We start from the raw sequence: 20,640 nt of genomic DNA, 5'->3' as shown, positions 1-20,640 counted from the left end.
CCACTTCATAGTGTCTGATAAGGTGGCTACCCTGCAGACCTCTGTGGTGAAAATGCATGCTTTTTCAGTCCATGAGGTTACCATGGATCCTGCAGAGTGCTCTTTGACTCCTTTTTACAGGTGTGTCGAATGGCCTGTATGCCTCAATGATGAATAGTCCGATTCAATGATTCATCTAATAAGCGATAGTTTGGGTGTTCTAAGCCCTTGGCACCTTGGGATGAAAGGAAATAAACTGGGAGCCTGCTCTCCTTCTGGATTCTATATGATCAATACACGTCTTTTGTGCTTTTCTGACATCAAGGATGTGAAACTGCTTCACAATCATGTGCTGTGACCCTGGGCAGAACGAAGGAAGTCAGAGACTCAAAGGTTGGTTACAGGCTTTCAACACCAATGGTAGGTCCCACTTCAGGAAGATCGGTCTGACCTCTGGTATGGCCAATTTGATTGCTCTGAGAAATCTGAGGGTTCTGCCAAGGAGCCTGAGGGTCCTGTGAGTAGTACATTACTTAGCGCTGATATCAGGTGTGCTATGGTACTGGCTTGAAGGCCCTTAGCCACACTTTCCTGAATGAAGTCTGGAGTGGCTGGAATCCCAGTATCCCTTCAATCTTCTCTGCACTCTTGACACCATGAACTGAGTTTGGTCCACACGGAGGACTAGGTTTTTAGTGTGGAAACTCTCTGCAACACAGCATCTGTGTCCATGGATTTGGGGTCTGCTTCCCAAGTGAAGAATTTTGGCCGTTACTCATTCTTCCAACTGGCAAACAGGTTGACTGAGGAGAGACCACATGTCTGCAAAATCAGAGTGAAGAGTTCCTGGTTCAAATATCACTCTGAGTAGTTGACTTTGTATCTGTTTTTGGTTCTGCTCTCCTTTTACATGTGCTGTCTTTAGTTAAGGGAGAGTCTTGTCTGCCTATTCCATGGTCTCCATCACTTCTTGTTCACCCTTGGCTGTGAATGCATGCAACCGTGGTCATGTTGTCTGGCTGACAAACCAAGACATGGTTGCCCTCAAGGTAACTCTAAAATCTCAATAGAGCTTGTTTGGCAACTGTGGTTCCTATCCCCAGAGCTCCAGATATCCTACATTGTTCTTGGTCCCAAAAGTGCCCCTCTTTCCTTCAAACTGGCATCTATTATGAACCTACAGGCCTGGAAGGCATATGGGAAGATCCCTCTGGATGATCCCTGAGACTGTCCATCATCTTAAGTGATACAGCACCTATTTTTGCATGTATACAGAGGAATGGCCCCATACTCTCAGAAGAAAGGCATGGAGACACTTGGCATGTGACTTCACCAATGGCAGGGGTGGCCAGCCTGCGCCTGAGAAGGAGCCAGAATTTACTTATGTACATTGCCAAAGAGTCACGGTAATACCTCAGCAACTCCCCATCAGCTCCCTCCTGCCTGCCAGCAGCCCTGCTGATCAGCACCTCCTACTCCTTCCCCATGCCTCCTGAGCATGGAAAAGGCTCTGGGGGTAGGGGGAAGAGGTGAATTAGGGGTAGGGGCTGTGGCAGAGTCAGGGGTTGAGCAATGAGCACCCCCACCGTCCCCCAGCACGTTGGAAAGTTGGCACCCGTAGCTCCAGCCCCGGAATTGGTGCCTACGCAAAGAGCCGCATATTAACTTCTGAAGAGCCACATGCGGCTCTGGCGCCACAAGTTGGCCACCCCTGACCTATGGGGAGACCCAAATGTGCGAGACCGGAAGATCCAGTGACTAGAGACACTGAGCTATGAGTGGCCTCATGCATTTGTCCAGCATGAATATCAGATCCTAGATCTTCTATAATTGGTCTAGTGTCTTTCTCTGCTCCAACTCTGTTTATCGAGAGAACCAGGAAGCTTTTCCTGGTGTCAATGCAAAGTCATGTGCTTATGGGGGCGATCCAGAGACCTGTGAGCTCTGCCTTGCTGCACCTACTTAAGTCTCTGGGTGGGGATGTGGATCAAAAGGAATAATCTTTGTCATGCTGAGGACTTTGTTGATTTGGAGAAAAATTCATTTAGGTTTCCTTGGAAGCTTCTGCTCCAGATTCCCCCCACCCCAACATGGTCACAATCTCTTTCTGGATACAACTGGTGTTGGTAGCAACCAATGGATTGCTGTGCTGGCTTTGACCCCAAAGGTTAAGGCTTCTCTGCAGCGTCAGCTACTAATTTCTCTAACGTTTCCCCCAACAGTTCCTCACCTGTAAGTTTGGAGGCACAAGATATCCATTTAGGATGAGTGATGACTATTCACTGGTGTAACGTAACATCCTTGTAGTCACCAAGTTAGAATCCATTGCTCGTGACAAATCACATCAAGGGTTTGACCAAGATAGGACCAGAGATGTCTTACTCCAAGAAAGGATCATACGCCTAGAAGATGAGCTGCTTGTTTACTACAAAATAGGCTTTCTGTACTAAATATAAAAAAACCCTGAACTTTGGTCTGAACAGTTATAGCAGAGGCTGCACAGTGGGCCACTCTTGTGGTCTTTTGGAAGGAAGTCCCCTTCTGAAGCTGTGACTAGGTCTTTCACTGGTGGAGCTACTGCTGCATCAACCGTAGGCTCCCAAATATATATATATTTAGACATATAAACAATATCTTAGTTTAACTTTTGGTTTAATCAGGTGTCCTCGATTGGATCTTATGATGCCCTCAAAGGAGGCATCAATGGGAAAACATATCATCATAATGCTCGACAAGAAACATACTTCATTAATATTAATAAGTTCCTTGCATACCAATGACTGACATCCTGTTTTAGAAAAGTTTGATAGGTTTTTTGCATGTGTGCTACTTCATTCCCTGGCTGTTTTTTGTGGGAGGCAGTACATTGTTGATCCTGGTCTGGGGACCACACCAGAGTGGAGGGGTATGGGAACGCATACCTCAGTTGTGAAAATAGCTTGTCAGCTGTCCCTGGGAGCCTAAAAGGCTGCCTGCTTACTCTGCCAGGCTGGCTAGCACCCAAGTAAGTGCTGTAAGAGCAACCTAGTACCACCTGGAGCTTTACTCAAGAAATCAGGGTAATTTTGAACATAGGAAGGGAATTCTCACTTACCCCTCTGTAATCCCATGAAGGCGCAGCTTCATGGGGAGTGGAATCCTCACGAACCTCTGGTCTGCTGCAGGCTAGCTGAAGTGCTCCAGGCTCTAATGTAGAGTCAGCCTGTGGAGCAGGGGAGGGATGGACAGGAAGACTCTTTCCTGTCTTTCAGAGTCTGAGCCCCCTTCCTTGGCAGAGCAAGGGTTTATGGCTCATGATCAGAAGGCACAATTCCCATTCCGTTGCTGACTCAAAGCTTAGTCCCCTTCTCTGGTAGAGTGAGGGTTCTTAGTCTGAAAGCCAGACAGGCACAATTTCTCTTAGATTGCAGCTTGAGGTAGGGCTGCACAGGGGTCTCTGCATCCTGAGACATACTGCACAGTTGGTGGGGTGAGAGAGGGTAAGTGTGGCACTGTGAAAGAGACTCTGTGAAGGAGATAAACCCTAGCAATCAGTCCCTTGGGGAGAAGGCAAAGGAGAAGGTGGTTAACCCCTAATTTTCACCCCATTTGTTTAATAAGATTAAACAACAGTACTCAATGCCTCGTGAAGGACACATTTGCTTTTGCCTTTTTGGGACCCAGAGTCTCTGCGTTTTGCAGGACTTACCTCAGAGTGTCATGAAAACCCCCTGATTCATGGTGCGAAGAAGGGGAGCCATGTAGGAGCCCTGATTCTCTCCCCAGGGATGCTAGGACCCATGTTAGGACTTGTGGGGGGACCCATAGCCCAGGAAGGGTTTTAGCTTTACAATCTCTTGTTACCCCAGGACTTATCCTCTGGCTCTGCTGGATAAAATCCAGAGCCTTCTCAGAGCCTCTCCCTGTTCTGCTCTGTCTCCCCTGGTCAGGTTTTTCTGCAGAGGAGTCAAGGCTACTTGGGATGATAGGTCCTAACATGCCTGTCCGACTCAGAGCCATATGCCCTGGGACAGATAGGATTGTCTGGCTAGGTACAGACTGGGCATGTTTTACCTTCTGCCAACCCTGAGAAAGCTGGGTCACATGCAGTGCACCTTTTGGAGTTTGCCCAGTGCTTGCACAACTGCTCTTCCATGCCCAAAGGGGAGCAGAGGAGCTTGGTGGGGAGGTGGGGTAAGGACAGAAACTGCAACAGAGGCTCCAGGAGCTGTGACCATTGTGCTGCTCAGATCCTGGACCAGGAGGAGGAAAGGGGGCTTGAATATAAATAAAAATGCTTTAACTGCCCCCAAAACACCTACAAATTACAAAAAGAAAAGGAAGGGAGTGTAGCAAACCATCACTTGACTACTGCCACAGAGGCAGAAGATTTGGTAGGAGGCAGGAAAGGGGAGTGTATCTAGCACAGGCTATGTTGCAGCTTTGCACAGCCTCCAGAAACTGCAGACAGGAGGGGAATAAGCCCATTCCTATCAGAATCGTGGGAGATGCTGGGCTGCAGAATAGATCCTGCTCTGGATATGATGGATTACAGAAAAGGTGTGGATAGATTGCCAAATGCAAATTATCATCAAAACTGTGATGAGCTGAATGGTTCACTCAGACACATGCTGTGGAATTGCCAGATAGTTTGAAGTGTCTGGCAACAGGTTATTACCCATCTTAATTTGATTTCCTTGATACAATGAAGAGATAAGGAATTTATCCAATTTATCCTATTTAACGTAGTCACAACTTCATTAATTCACAAAAAATAACATCCTAGAAAAATGGAAGGCAAAAGACTTGCTCTTCACTACAACAAGCTGACTGATCTATCTTGCAAGAGTCTCTGTGTAAAGAGACAAGAGTCTTTTGTTCCTTTGAAGAAACATGGCCAGCTTTGCTAGAATTATATAATTAAAATGATGTCTGAGAACTATACCTACATACTAGCACAGGTCATTTCAGGATTGAACATGGAGCTATTTTCTGTTTTTCCCCTCTTTTTTCTGTCTTGTTCTTGCTACTTAAATTAATTTGCTATGTGAATTCATTTGAGTATGTTATTTATATATAGCAAGGGAATTATTTTCTCTAAAAATTGCATGATGCCAACCAAATACATATATTTCAATATCACTTTAATAAAAATACACATATGAAAAACAACTGATTGGAGGATGTTAGAGGAATGCATATTGGAAGAATCTGAAAGGTTGTTTCAAGGGAAAAAAGTTGCAGATGTTAAAAGATGCAAATAACTGAATGTTCTAACATTTTTTAAAAAATATGGATGTCTAGGAAGAAGGGAAAGAGAGAAAGTCTGAAAATCTCTAATGGAAACATTAGAAAATTGGGAAACATTGGGAAAATCTGAAGGCACTAGGTGATCTAAGGTGCAAGATCTGGAAAGATGTATGAAAAATCTTACGGGAAGAATGTTGGGGAACTGAGTGATCTGGGTGAAATAACAGTCAATTTTATTTATTTAAAATAAACTATAAAATAAATGTGTTAAACAATTTATTCATGTTTTCATAGGCTCTGACTGAATTTAATTCTACAAGCACCATTTTTTTTTAAACAAAGATTCTCCTAAAATATCCAGAGAATATGTGTGGAGAAGGACATTCTACAGACTTTTTGTTAGTTTCTGGCCATAATTATATTGGGGGAGGAGAAGGGAGCTTCAATTTTGCCTGAAGCATCAAGTTTAAACTACTTTTGAAAATGGAATATTTAATTAGATGGCCAAATTTTTCTGTTCAAGTATTGCAATTTTAATATCCCTATCTAATCATTTAATAATATTGTGTAAATATTTTCTTCATGTGAAAGAAAAATGGAGAGAGATTAAGGAATCCAAAATAACATGGCATTCCTCCCTCCCTTCCTGTCCTATATTTTAAAAAATTATATGTAGGGCTGTCAAACAATTAAAAAATTAACAACAATCAAGAGATTAAAAAATCACTATTAATCAGTTTCAATTGCATTGTTAAACAATAACAGAATACCATTTAAATATTTTTGGATGTTTTCCACATTTTCAAATATATTGATTTCAAATTACAACACAGAATACAAAGTGTACAGTGCTCACTTTATATTATTATTTTTGATTATCTTTTTTACAGTGCAATATTTCTAAACAAAATAAATAGTATATTTCAATTCACCTCACACAAGTACTGTAGTGCAATCTCTTTATTGTGAAAGTGCAACTTATAAATGGAGATTTTCTTTGTTTTCGTTACATAACTGCAGTCAAAAACAAAACAATGTAAAACTTTAGAGCCTACAAGTCCACTCAGTCCCACTTCTTGTTCAGCCAATAGCTAAGACAAACAGGTTTGTTTACATTTACGAGAGATAATTCTGCCCACTTCTTATTTACAATCTTCATTTGTAAGTTGCACTTTCTTGATAAAGAGATTGCACTATAGTACTTGTCTGAGGTGAATTGAAAATACTATTTCTTGTGTTTATTTTTTTACAGTGCATATATTTGTAATACAAATATAAAGTGAGCACTGTACACTTTGTATTGTGTTGTAATTGAAATCAATATATTTAAAAATGTAGAAAAACATCCAAAAATATTTATAATAAATTTAAATTGGTATTCTATTATTGTTTTACAGTGTGATTAAAACTGCAATTAATCGCAATTAATTTTTTTAATAGAGTTAATTTGATTAGAGTTAATTGCTTGAGTTAACTGTGATTGACAGCCCTAATTATATGTTCCATGGACAGATTCTGTCCAATCAGCTGTAGCTAGATCGTAAAAAGTGACCGTTAGTCATCCTACCAAACACGTAAAAGAGAGAATTTGGGGTCAAGGTTTGCTAATTAGCATTTTAAATAAATAGTTACTAATGTAATTTTTATACCCTTATCTATTCCTACCAAGAGTTGTGATAACATTTAATAAATAATAAATAATATAATAGGATGCCAGAGAGCTTGGAAACCTCCTCAGCTTTGTGCTAAACTGTTTTGAGCTTTATACAGTCCTTTAACAGGTATCTTGATAAAAGTCTATTGTATACTCAGAGTTAGGGCACAATGGCCCTCTTTCCTCTGTTAAACTGAAAAATAATCCTGTGGCATTCAGTGGGGACTCCCACATTTGAAAATCAGGCCACTGATTTAGGAACCTATGTATGAATTGAGAAGGCTAAATCTAAGACTCCTACTTTTGAAAATGTTGGCCGTGACTATTCTGTTTGAGGCAATTATCTTTTACCTCTGTACATGATTGTATCCTTCTAATAGGTTAAGAGTGAGCTTTTGTTTGTTTGCAATCGATTAGTGTTACTATATCATGCTCATTAAGGGCTTGATCCAACTCCTACTGAAGTCAAAGTCTCTGCATTTATTTCTGAGAGACTTGCATCAGGCCATAATTGCTTCATATAAAATTAAAAACACTTTTATGTATTGTCAATATTGTACTTGCTGCCTAGATTTTATAAGGAAAATCTTTAATGACCTGGAATTATAACCAGATACTTAATTTACCTTTTATTATACTAGCTAAAAATAGCTGGGATCGATTTTTTCCTTTTCTCATCTTTTATCTTAATTTTTGTACTCTGTATGTTTCAAGGTGTTTGAGTTATGATACATTTTCCACTTATTAAAAAATAGAGTCAATAATAGAATTTGAATGTGCTGTCCATATATATAATTCTCTTCCATTTTCTGTTGGCATACTGTTGATCAAAATAAGAGGCCCTATGGTAATTTTTCTTTGTTTTGTCCTGTATTTCACAAATGCAATTTCAGTTTAAACAGAAATTTCAGAGAGGTACTCTTTTAGGCAGCAGTGTTTATCGTGAATAATCATATTTGGGATTATAAAAAATCTTGATTATTACTGATAAAAGTATCACTTCATTTTTCCTATTACTTTCTATGGAAAATCCACAGTATCTATTTTCAGGAAATGGATTAACCTTTTATTGACTCCAGTAATTCAAACTTTGCATGGAAGTTTAAAAATTATATGCCTAGTACCTGCAATAAAGTTGATTGATTATTTCCATTACAATTTCATTTCCTTTCAAAATACTCTCACCATAAAGTAATTTTGTTTTCCGATTTCACAGACTGGAAACGGGTCAATTCTTGAACCAAGAGAGTTATCTGAAGGTACCATAAATATGCAGTGTTGTAGCTGTATTAGTGCCAGCATATTAGAGATACAAAAGTGAGTGAGGTAATACCTTTTATTAGACCAGCTTCTGTTGGTGATACTGACACATTTTCGAGCTTACACAGACCTCTTCTTCAGGTCTGGGAAACTATGGCTTTGTCTACACTAGTTCTTTTGTCGGTAAAACTTTTGCTGGTTGGGATATGGAAAAATACACCCCTAACCGACATAAGTTTCACCAACGAAAGTGCCAGTGTGGACAGCTATGTCCACAGACAGAAATGCTCTCCCACCGACAGAGATACTACTGCTTCTTTGGGGTGGTTTAATTATGCCGGCTGAAGAGTTGTCTCCCACTGGCATAGAGTGGCTCCACGGGAGACCTTACAGTGGTGCAGCTGCAGCAGTACAGCTATGCCATAGTAAGGTCCGTAGTGTAGACACAGCTTAACTCAAAGTGTCACGGCTAAATATAAGATCTGAATACATTGTTTAGTATACGTAGTTAAAACATATTTCAAGGGACCATTCAAGGTGAAGTGGCGGTTTAACACTTTTCCAAGTCATAAGGAGGAAAGCAACTGGGAGGGAGTTACAGATTGTTGTACTAAGCCATAAATCCAGTATCTCTATTCAGTCCATGATTTTGAGTGCCTAGCAAAGTTATGAATTTAAGCTTCAATTCATAAAGAGCAGGATGGTAAACGGTCCTCAGATGCATCTGAAGGGGGCAAAAGCACAACTTCGCATATTGGACCACCTGCGTGCAAGCGGAAATGTGTCCGAAGAGTCTCAGACACATCCAAACTGTTGTGGAAGGCTGAGACTTAAAACTGAGGCAAAGGTAGCGAACTGTCTGAAAACGGTCAGTTGACAGAAACACTTTCAATGTCATGGAATCTAACAGGGCCCCAATAAATCTAATTTTCTGAGTGGGAGCCAAGTTGACTTCCTGGGGTTTAGGAGGAGACCCAGACAGTTGAGCAAGTGCAACATGGTGCTGATGTGAGCAAGAATTTCCTCTCTGGATCTATCCATCAGTAACCTGTTGTCCAGATATGAGAAAACGTGAATTCCCTTCTTCCTGAGATACTCCCTAACAATAACCATGCATTTGGTAAAAACCCAGGGGGCAGAAAAGAGGCTGAATGGAAGACCTGTGCACTGAAAGTGGCGCTCTGCCACGATGAATCAAAGGAACTTTCTGAGGCTCAGCAAAATTGCCACATGAAAAGTAGGCATCCTGAAGGTCCAGAGCAACAAACCAATTGTTCTGAGACGACGCAGGGAGAACAGTCCATAGAGTGACCATTTTCAATCTCATGTACCTGATATATTTGTTGAGGTCGCAAAGATCAAGGATGGGTCTTACCCCTGCCATGGATTTGGGTACAAGAAAGTACTGGGAGCACAAACCAAGACCCCGGTGTTCCAGAGGAACTTCCTCCACTGCTCCCTAAGCCAGCAGACCTGCTTCAGGAGCAATATCTCATGAAAACGGTCCCTGAAGAGGGACAGGGAGGGAGGGTGGGGAGGAGAAATGGAAAGGAATTGGATAGCATAACCTGAAATGATGGTGCTTAGGACCCAGCTGTTGGTGGCGATCAAGCCGTAAGCATTGTGAAAGTGGGCCAGCCTGCCCCAAAGGAGGAGATGAGGAGGGAGGAGCAATAACTGGAACAGTGCTCTGAACCAAGGAGTCAAAATGGCTGCTTGGGGAAAATCAGAAGAGAATTGGCTGAACCCAGAGCCCCTCTGCTTTCTCCTGTGGGACCTATCCCTCTTTCTGGGGTAGTCCCATTGCCTCAGAGGAGTGAAAGGCTGGACAAATGTGTGCTATGGATGATACTGCTGCCTCTGTTGAAAGCCATAGTGAAAGCTGCCATGGTAATATCTGAGGTGATGACTGCATGGTGCTGAGGAGATTTGTACGGGCCCTGCCTCCACAGCTTGTGGAGCAGGAACACTGGGGTGTTGTGCCAAGAGACCTGAACATTCAGCAGCTCGTTCGGTCGACGGGGCTATAGATGATGCAGCCCTGGCAAAGTCCTGGACCAAAGGAGAGGTCAGGACTGAAGGTGGAGGAGGTCTGTAGCTGCCTGGTACGCTGCCGACATGGAAACAGTTGGTGCTGGCATCTCCCTCCTAAGTACTGGACTCAACAGATGCCCAGGAGCCGGAATCGGAGTCAATGGTACAGGGCTTCTAACCTATATACTTGGTACCAGGGAAGGGATAGAGATATCCAGGCCATCCCCATGTGGTGGCACTAACTCTGTGCCAGTCCACAGTTTTCCTGGGGAAGGTGAAAGCGTCACCCCAAGACCTTGAGCGGTCTCGACTGGTCTTAAAATGACCTTTTCCTCGGCATAGTTGACAGGGAATGGCTCCTCTGCTTCTTCAGAGAGGTGCCTGCTCTAGAATGTGAAGTGGAAGCACACTCAGAACCCCACGACAGTCCCCAGCCTGATGAGGGCCTCAGTACCGAAGCAGGTGCTGCTTCAGGCAAAGGTCCCAAGCCATTTGAGTCAATTTCTAGAACAATCTGCAGATCGCACAATGCTCTTTAACGTGGGCCTCACTGAGACAAAGCAAGCAACCATGTGTTGGGACCACAGTTGGGAATTGCTCCCCCACACGAAGAACAGTGTTTAAACCCCCATGAGGGCATCACTGAGAAAATCTAAATGATCATAACTACTGCTAATCTAACACTCAGGATACTACTAACTATTTACAACAAGAGAAAACTAAACTAGTTGAGAGGTTGTGAGGTTAAGACCACAGGCCAGAGGAGCGGCTACAGCCACATGGTGCAAGCGCTGCCCGTCTACAAGAACTGGTAGAGGAATTTACAGTGGGAGTGCACACACCTAAGTGGAATACATGGAATACATGGCTGCGTCTACTCGGCATTTTCAATTACTGCTATGTTATTTTTTTTATTCGTAAATATCTATATCAAAAAATAGATTTGCAGATTCTTTAATTAAAGAAATCACTGAGTAGATCCAAGTTTCTAGGGATTGAATTGCTTCTTAATTAAACAGTGAGCTTCAATAATCTAAACATTACTTTGAGATATCTACTCTATTTGATTAACATTCCTAGGCAGAGAACTGTATCTCAACTAATTTGCTACTATCACCACTTATAATTTGGGTGTTCTGAATGTTTGAGATAACGTGAAGATGCACAGAATTAAGCTAGGCTGTCTCATTCTAGTGTAGGATAATAGCCACCAAAATAAGGCTTCAAATCTGCAATGAGTTTAACTTGAGTAGGTTCCTTTACCCACATGAAGCCCCACTGAAGTCACTGAAATGCTTACATTTTAATTTCACATATACTGACAATAGCAACTTTTCTGTAACACTAGTAAAAATTTAGATTGTTTTAAAAACTAGCTTAAACACACCTTGCTCCTTTCAGCCCAAACAATTAATAGAAAACCTTAGTGAGTTAAAGAAGCACTTTTCATTTAAAAACATGATTTATTTTTAAGGAGAACACAGGGAAATTCCTCACCTTTACAGTCAATAATTTCCTTGTTCAGGAATATACGTATCTCCTCATTTTTCCCTATGGTATGCATTATTCACTGGCTGTATACATTATGACACACTATTTATTCTAGTCTTTAATTTAGAGACTACTGCATGGCTTCCTTGTGTCTCCCCACGCCTTCCTGGGAATTTCACTAATAAATCACTATACTGTATTTATGTAACAAGCTGCATTTCACATGAAGTCTCCAAACAATACATATTTCAAAGGTAGTTGAAAGACACATACCTAGAAGGTTTCTTGTCTTTGGCATCACATAACAGAAGTTCTTTGCAAGGAGGTTTATTTTCTGTATCTTCCTGCTTTGTCATTTCTGACACAGTTTTCCCAGATGATCGGTTATGAGCTGAAGATTTTGAGCCAGTGTGACCAGGGCTAGGACATTTTCTGTCACTATTAAAACAAATTGATAAAGTTTTGAAATCTGAGCTGTCAGTTTATTTTCTATGTGGTTGAAGATTCATTGCTGTAATTAAAGAAATATTGATATAGCAAGAAATCATATATTTAAAGAAAAATAAAATTTCCTTCCCTGCTACTAACAAAACTTTACAAACTGACAAAAGTGGAACTCCAGCTCCAGCCACAACTTCAAAGCATTAGGTATATAGCTATTTTTAGAGCACTAGCACCAGTTCTCTTAGCTCAAGTCTGTCAACCTGGGCTTGGAGGCTCACTGCCACTTGCTCTGAAATGCTGTGTAAATTTACTGTATTGTCACAGGTAAAACTCCCACTGACTTCAATGGGAATAGAGTTTGCCCAGCACTGAGTGCTTTTGAAAAGCCTACCAGTATAATATTAAAACAAAAGAATTTTAAAATTTCTTTTCACAGTTTTTGCTTTAAAAAATGTATGCATTCTTGTGTCTTGGTCAATCAAAATAGATTAGCGCCTGATACTATTCCCATTGAAGTGAAGTTACTGTAGGCACCAATGGAACTAGTCAGTTCTTTGTCAATTTCACTTTCTAGTTCTAATACATTAGCACAATCCTACAATCTGGGGATAATTTAACCAGACAGTGAACCTTTAATAGCTGAACACCCTCTTTGTTTGTAACCGGAAAGTGGGGCTTCTCCATGAAAACAGCATTTAAAATACTACATATTCAAAATTCAAAGGCATTATACTGGGTGAAATTCTGGAGTGCAAAAGAAGTCACCATTAGCACATTTTACTCAAATGTAGCCCTCAGAAATACTGCACACACACATACACCCCCGCACTCCAGGTGTTTGCAATTGATTTTGGGGTAAAAACCTGAAACTGTTGAAAACAAACATGAGCAGCCCCTTGCCACCACAACCATTTTCTCCCCAGTGCTTCTAATAAAAAATGGTACTAGCCTTTCCAAAACGCTTGTTCTTTGAGAGGTCTTGCTCATGTCCATTCCACGTTAGGTGTGCGTGTGCACCGTCACCAGAGATTTCTGCCTCAGTGATATCTGTCAGATCAGCACTAGCAACCTCTAGTGCCCCACGCTCAGGCGCCGGTATAAGGACCCGGATGGCCCCACACCCTCTCAGTTCCCTTTTGCCAGCTAACTCTGACAAAGGGGCAGGGAGGGTGGGTCGCTGAATCGACTTGAGCAACACATCTCTAAGAACAACAGTTACGGAAAGGTTAGTAACTCTTTTTTCTTCTTCGAGTGCTTGTTCGTGTCCATTCCACGTTACGTGACTCCCAAGGGGTACCTGAGAAGATGTGCTCAGAGTTCATGGACACATGGATTGCAACACTACTCTACCAAACTTGGCATCATCTCTTGCCTGCTGGGTGATGCTGTATTGGGAGGAGAAGGTATTTAACGATGACCAGGTCGCTGCTCTGCAGAGGTCTTGGATTGGGACCTTGGCCAGAAATGCCGCTAAAGAAGCCCGAGCTCTTCTTGAATGAGTGGTCAAGATGGCAGGAGGTGGACCGCCCACCTGCTCATAGCACATACAAATTCAGCAAGTGATCCAGGATGAAATTCTTTGGGCCAAAAGCGGTAGGCCTTTCATCCTGTCTGCTACTGCCACAAAGAGCAGCATGGATTTACGGAACAGCTTGGTCCTCTCAATGACCGGGGAGTGTCTAATATCCAGCGTGTGGAGACGCTGCTCCTCTAAACTCTTGTGCGATTTCGGGAAGAAAACTGGCAAGAAAATAGCCTGATTACTATGAAACTGCGAGACCACCTTTGGGAGGAACGCTGGTTGGGGTCGCAGTTGAACCATGTCCTTACAGAACACTTTATATGGGGGTTTCAAAGTAAGGGCCCTGATTTCTGAGACCCTCCTGGCCAAGGTAATTGCTACCAGGAAGGCAACCTTCCAGGAGAGATACGAGTGAGGGCACAATGCCAGCGGCTTAAAGGGAGGGCCCGTAAGTTTTGCCAGGACCAGGTTTACGTCCTATGGTGGGATAGGTTTGCAAATTAGAGGGTAAAGTCTCTTTAATTCCTTGAGGAAAAAGATGGACATTTTATGTGAGAAGACCAACCTACTGTCCACTGGAGGACTGAGATAGCCACCAGATGCACTTTCAGAGATGAAAGGACTAGGCCTTGTTGTTTCAGATGGAGTAAGTATTCCAGCACAGACTGGAAGGGAGACTGAATTGGTAAGAATCCTCAATGGGAAGACCACACCAAGGAACGCTTTCTCTTGGCTAGATAAGTCACTCTAGTAGACAGTTTCCTACTACTTAGCAAGACCTGATGGACTTGTTCTGAAGAGGCCTGCTCCACCGGGTTCAACCATGGAGATTTAATGTGGTCAGGTGGAGAGTCCTGAGGTTCAAATGGAATAAACATGTGATCTTGCGAGATCAATTCCGGGAGGGTCAGGAGTGGCAGCAGGGGTGCTACTGACAGATCCAGCAGTGTGTCAAAGCATTGTTGTCACGGTCATGCTGGGGCTATAAGGATGACCCTTGCTTTGTCTCATTTGACTTTCAGAAGGACCTTGTGCACCAGAAGAATGAGAGAAAACACATAAAACAGGAGTTCTGTCCATGGAAATAGGAAGGCATCTGAGAGAGAGCCAGGGCTCTGATTGCAGTGAGCAAAACTGATGGCATTTCCTGTTCTGTTCGGTTTGGTTGTGAACAGGTCTACAGGGGAGATCCCCACCTCTGGAAGATGGATCTGGTCTCCTCTGAGTGAACAGATTACTCATGGTGAGAAAAAAAAGATCTGCTGAGGTGATCTGCCAGAGCGTTCCAGGCTCCCGGAAGATGGGAAGCTTCGAGGTGGAAGGAGAGTTTCATGCAGAAGTCCCACAGGTAAATGGCCTCTTGACACAGGATAGACGAGCACACTCCTTCCTGTCTGTTGATGTAAAACATGGCTGCCACGTTGTCCGTGAGCACTCTTACAACTTTGCCCTTGATCTGGGGTAGGAACACTTGACAAATTAAGTGCACCGCTCTGAGCTCGCTGACATTTATGTGCAAGGAGAGCTCTTCCTGGGACCAGAGTTCCTGAGGTGCTTAAGGAGAGCCTCCCCCGAACTGGATGCATCTGAAATTAGGGATATGGAAGACTGGGGGGGTAACAAAGTTAACGCCTGCACATACTGAACGGAGATCTCTCCACCAGTCGAGAGAGACAAGGTCCAGGACGGGGACTGTAAGCACTCATCCCAAGTGGTGATGGTTCAGTGACTACACATAAGCCAGCCAAGCTTGAAGGGGCCTGAGATGTAGTCTTGTGTGCCATACTACATAAATGCACACAGCCATGTGACCCAAAAGTCTGAGGCAAAAATGGACTGTTGTGACCAGGTGGGCCTTGACCTTGGATATCAAAGCCGACATTGTTTGGAACCGAGACTCTGGGAGGAAAGCTCTGGCCCAGGTAGAATCGAGCACCATTCCAATAACCTCTATCCTCTGGAGGGGATGAGATTCAACTTTTGCTCATTTATCAATAGGCCCACGGCACAGAAAGTGGCTGGCCCAGGCTGATGCTGGCTTTCACCTGAGCCTCGGACCAGCTCTTGATCACAGCCAGTCATCAAGGTAAGGATAGACTTCTGAGGAAGGCTGCCATCACTGGCATGCATTTTTTGAAAACCCGAGGGGCTACTAACAGGACAAAGGGGAGGATGGTGAACTGGCAATAGGTCTGGTTTACAATAAAGTTGAGGAATCTTCTGTGGCCCTGGAAGATGGAGACGTGGAAATAGGTGTCTTTCAAGTTGAGGGTGGCATACCAGTCTACTGGAACCAGGGAGGGAATGATGAAGACCAGGGAGACTATGTGGAACCTCAGTTTCTTGAGGTAACTGTTGAGGCGACACATGTCTAGGATGGGTCGAAGCTTCCCCCCTCCCACCCCTCTTGGCTTTCAGTATTAGGAAATAGCTGGAGTAAATCCCCTTTCCCTCTCAAATTCTGAGGCACCTCCTCCACAGCCTCTATCTGCAGGAATAGGACTAGAACCTCCTGGACTAGAAGTTGTTCGTAAGAGGGATGGGATGGGGGAGAGGGTGGAAGGGAGGGGTGGAAGAAAACTGAAGGGTGTAACCTTCCTCCACTGTACTCAGTACCCAGTGGTCCGAGATGAGGGACCATGACAGGCTGAAGTGGGAGAGTTGGTCTGAAAACAAAAAGGAGGCAAGATCTGGTAAGGGAACGGATATAATGCCCTCGGGTGCCCCTTCAAAAGTTCTATTTGGGGCCTCTCGAGTATCTGTGAATACGGTAGTGAGGATGAGGTGCCGGGGGGCAGTTGCCTGTGCATGTAATCCCTGCTCCATTTTGAAATGGGTCCTGGCAGAGCAGCAGAGTTGAGAAGTGGGTCGGCTGTTGAGGTCTGAAATGCTTCCTTGAAGGTGCCGGGAGTAGAGGCCCAGGAAGCTGAGGGTAGGCCTGTAATCTTTTGGACCATGGAGTTTTGAGACCGTCTGCTCAGAGAAGAGGGAGATTCCCTCAAAGGGAAAATCTTGGATGGACTGCTCAGGTGGCAGCCCTGAAGACTGGAGCCAGGAGCACCTCCTCATTACCTCAGCTGAAGCCATTGTTCTAGCTGTCACATCGGCTGCGGCTAGGGCTGCTTGGAAGGAGGCCCTGGCTATGGTCTTCCCTTCCTCCATAACAGCGGAGAACTTTTGCTTGGAGTCCTGTGGCAACGAGTCCTTAAACTTTGCCATAGAATCCCAAATGTTATAATCATGCTTCACCAAGCAAGCCCTGCTTGTTGGAGATGCAAACCTGTAACCCACCAGTAGAATAAATCTTTCTTCCAAACAGATCTAGCTTTTTAAAGTCCTTTTGCTTGGGGATTGTGCCTAGCTGCCCTTATCTGTCTCTCTTTGACCACCATGACCGCAAGGGACCCAGGAAGAGGGTGGGAATTCAGGTATTCATATCCCTTGGCAGGAATGTAGTACCTTTTCCCTGCTCTCTTTGAGGTGGGAGACAGAGAGGATGGGGTCTGCCATAGTGACCTGACTGGACCCGTAACGACGTAATTGAGGGGTAGGGACACTTTTGGTGGGAACCACGGCAGCCAAAATATCAATGAGGCTATGTGAGAAATCTTTAAGAACCTCCACTTCTAGCCCCAGGTTAGAAGCCACAATTTTCAATAGTCCCTGTGACCTCTAAAGTTGTCCTGTGACACCAAGCTGTTCAGTCCCCAGATTGCTTTGTCTGGGGAGGAGGAAGACACTTGTATTGGAGGGGGGGGCCTTCCTCTTCTGCACTGATCACATGACAAAGGCCTAAATCCTGAGTGTCGGTACTAAGCTCGATACCAGAATCTGGGTGAGGTGCTGGATGGCGTGGGAGTCCTTCTCTTAGACACCACCAAGTATGAAGAGCTGGAAGGCAGTCCTGGTACCGGGGGAAAAACCCCAGATTCCAAAATGGCCAATGGACCTGCCAGGTGCTGGGGCGGCACCCATGCTGAGAACCAGTAGGATGTAAGTTAAGTACTAGTGACGGCCCCTTGTTTGTGTGCAGGGCTCCACCTCCAACTCAGAGGATGAGTCATCTTGAGGAGACCATGGAGGGGGGGCAGTACCCCTGCTTCTGCCAGCTGCTGCTGAGGGTCCAATAAGTCTTCACCAATGATGGTAGGACCGGTTTTCCCTGATCGATACCAGAGGATCCAGTGCTGGATAGGAGCTCTGGGTAACCTGTTCCCTTCTGCTCGATGCTCTCGTCGGCACTGGTAGTTGCCCCATCAGGGTCAGCAGAACTTGGAGTGTCATTAGGTCCTTGGACGCCACAAAGGCCTCCGGGGTGGATGGCACTTAATCCCACTGGCACCTCAATATTCCCCCACTGTCAGTGGATGGTCCCGCACCAGACTCAATGGCACCTGCGAACAGGGTGGAGTTGACAGTGCTGCAAGTGGAGCGGGAGTGGCCTGACAGGGGTCACACTCTGCTTGCTTGTCCTTTCCTGGTTCCAGGGAGCGTCCCCTCTCGGACCATGTTTCTTGTGTTTCTTCTCAGTGCCAGAGAGATTAAATGGTGCAGAGAAACATGTTGCCAGAGAAGCACTTCACACCGAAGCCAAGGTGCTCGATGCCAAGTTGACTAGCTTGGCTCCAACGCCAGCCTAAGTGCGACTTTTATCAGGATAGCCCTTAGTCTACCCTCCCTGTCCTTTTTCGTACAAGGCTGAATTTGTGGCAGATTTGACAACACTATTGTACATAAGCTTCCCTCAGACACTTCAGACAGCTGGAGTGTAGGTCACTCGCCAGTATGGGCTTGCTGCAGGAGGTGCAGGGTTTAAAGCCTGGAGACTGGGGCATTCCCGGCCCCAGGGGCAGAGTATGCTCCTCTAAGCTATAACAGGGTGGTCTAATTAATATGCACTAATACTATATACACTATGTACACTACTACTAGATTTAAAACTGAAGATAACTAAACAGAGAACAACAGAAATCACTGACTGATTGTCTTTCCTAAGCAAGAGAAGTTGTTTGAGCGACTGTCACGGGTAGTAATTGAGAGGGTGCAGGGTTGGCCGGGCCCTTTATATTGGCACATGAGCGCGCAGCATCACAGGGCATTAGAGCAAGTGTGACAGATACCACTGAGGGAAAAATCTCCAGCAACGGTGCATGCGGCATGTGCACACCTAACATGGAATGGACACGAGCAAGCACTCGAAGAAGAATAAATCGCCCCAGGGCCTTAACTCCAGGCCTGTTGCTGCTTATTACAAAACTCACCCCCAATAATTTGATTCCTCACTTCCCCACCAATAAAACCAAATTTATTAAGGCTGTTTTTCAAGCATCAACACTCATATATACACATCAGTTAAACTGCTCTAACAAATGTAAAAACAAAATAATCATTTCCACAAGTGAAATTAAGCATTAAACAACTGATTTTAAATAATAATTAACATCTTAATGGTCTGTACACTTAGCAGGAGTGAAAATGCACTCTTGCTAAATCATACATAATGAAATCAGCATTAATTTTTGTCAGCTCAATCATCTTCAGGCTCAGCTCTGACAGGGCCACTTCTTCTCAGGAAATAGCAATGCAGAGAAAAGCACAGGTTTTTCGAGACAATAGAGCCTTCAAGTTCTGTAAATTATGTAATATAGCATTTAAATAAAATGATATTATTGTAAGTTGTTAATACTATTTAGATCTTAATTACTTGATTACAGGAGAGGCTGATCTTTCATTTACTTCTGTCCTTCTGTTCTTGGGGACAGATGGACTGGCTAGCGGCATCTCTCCACTTAAACGATCTGGTAAAATACATTCTTTGTTCAAGTTGACGTCAGAATATGGGCAGCTGACAACACAGAAAATTGAAGAAGAGAGGAGAAATACTTCCATTAGCTCAGACACTGAACAAACTCTCCTTAGTTTAAGTGAACTGACTATAGATTCCAGCCTGAAAAAATGAACAACAAAGATGGAAAGAAATATTCTCACTTTAAATTATCATCAAATACACTAGATCTTTGATATGCCAACCTGTTTGCACCTATCTTACTCTTTCTTTCTACAGCAATTTACTACCATAGGACAGGTATTATGGTATAAATTCTAGAAACCAATAGAAAACCAAGCACGGATGGATGTTCAGTAAAACACCAGCTAAAAGGGAAAACTGGAACTGTGCTACTAACCAAACTCAAGTAGCAAATATTTCCCGTTACTTCACAAAGAAGCCAACCCACTGTGTTGCTATCTTGATGCTTTTATTTTCAAATTGGCTCTTTCCCCACCACACAACTACCTCAGAATACTAGCCAAACTCCCATGGGTACTGGTCCTCCTCCCATTTAGGTTGTCCTGCTGATTTCTGAGTGGTCCAACAGTATTGTATTGAGAATATACACCAGATACCATGCCCAGTTATCCTTTCCTTCTGACGGTACTTCCCCCAACCTACATAAACTATTTGTATGGAATCAACAGAATCATGCTACCATGGTTATTTGTCCTGCAATACATTTTACAGAAAGAGTTACCACTACGCTATTCAACTCTGACTGGGAACAGTGATTGGCCCACATCTGATTGGCTGTTAGCATTTTAAAAATTATATTATATTCAAAAATATGTTAAAGGAATGTTATTTATATTAAAAAGCCAAGCACTTGAAAGTTAGGAAATGCCAGATTTACAGTTGTTCACAACTGGCCCATCCTGTGCAGTGAATTAGGCAGGGATCCTGTGAAAAAAGTAGTCTTTGATCATGTAATTAAAGGCATTATCATAATACACACAACGGGGCTGAATTAAGATTGCCAGAGTGACCATAAAACAGACATTTACGATCTTTAAAGTCCTTGACTTTGCAACCTAAATAGCATAGTTTTCATATTGGGAATTTCCTAGTTTCTTTTTTAAATAAGCAATAGTAAAACTCAATTTCATTATGTGGAGCTCTAACAATCTCCCCGTCTTCTATCATCAGCAGAACCCGGAGACTTCAGCATCGCCCTACCTGGCAAACTACATTAGA

The 20,640-nt window shown here is 43.5% G+C and overlaps 1 protein-coding gene across 5 annotated transcripts in view; it reads right to left on the bottom strand.

Annotated features, from left to right (window-relative positions):
- L3MBTL3 (L3MBTL histone methyl-lysine binding protein 3) overlaps positions 1-20,640 on the bottom strand; it is a 168,792-nt gene that overhangs the window by 14,367 nt on the left and 133,785 nt on the right. For all 5 annotated transcript variants that reach the window (XM_038397744.2, XM_043510933.1, XM_043510934.1 and 2 more), the window contains 2 exons: positions 19,318-19,458; positions 11,921-12,085 (listed from right to left, as the gene is read on the bottom strand). In XM_038397744.2, the coding sequence (XP_038253672.1) occupies positions 11,921-12,085; positions 19,318-19,458 (306 nt within the window). The remainder of the gene's footprint in view (positions 1-11,920; positions 12,086-19,317; positions 19,459-20,640) is intronic.

The sequence above is a fragment of the Dermochelys coriacea genome, chromosome 3 (genome assembly GCF_009764565.3).
Source record: "Dermochelys coriacea isolate rDerCor1 chromosome 3, rDerCor1.pri.v4, whole genome shotgun sequence".
Classification (NCBI taxonomy): domain Eukaryota; kingdom Metazoa; phylum Chordata; order Testudines; family Dermochelyidae; genus Dermochelys; species Dermochelys coriacea.
Note: the sequence above shows the minus strand (reverse complement) of the source record. Positions and strands in the feature narration are given on the sequence as shown.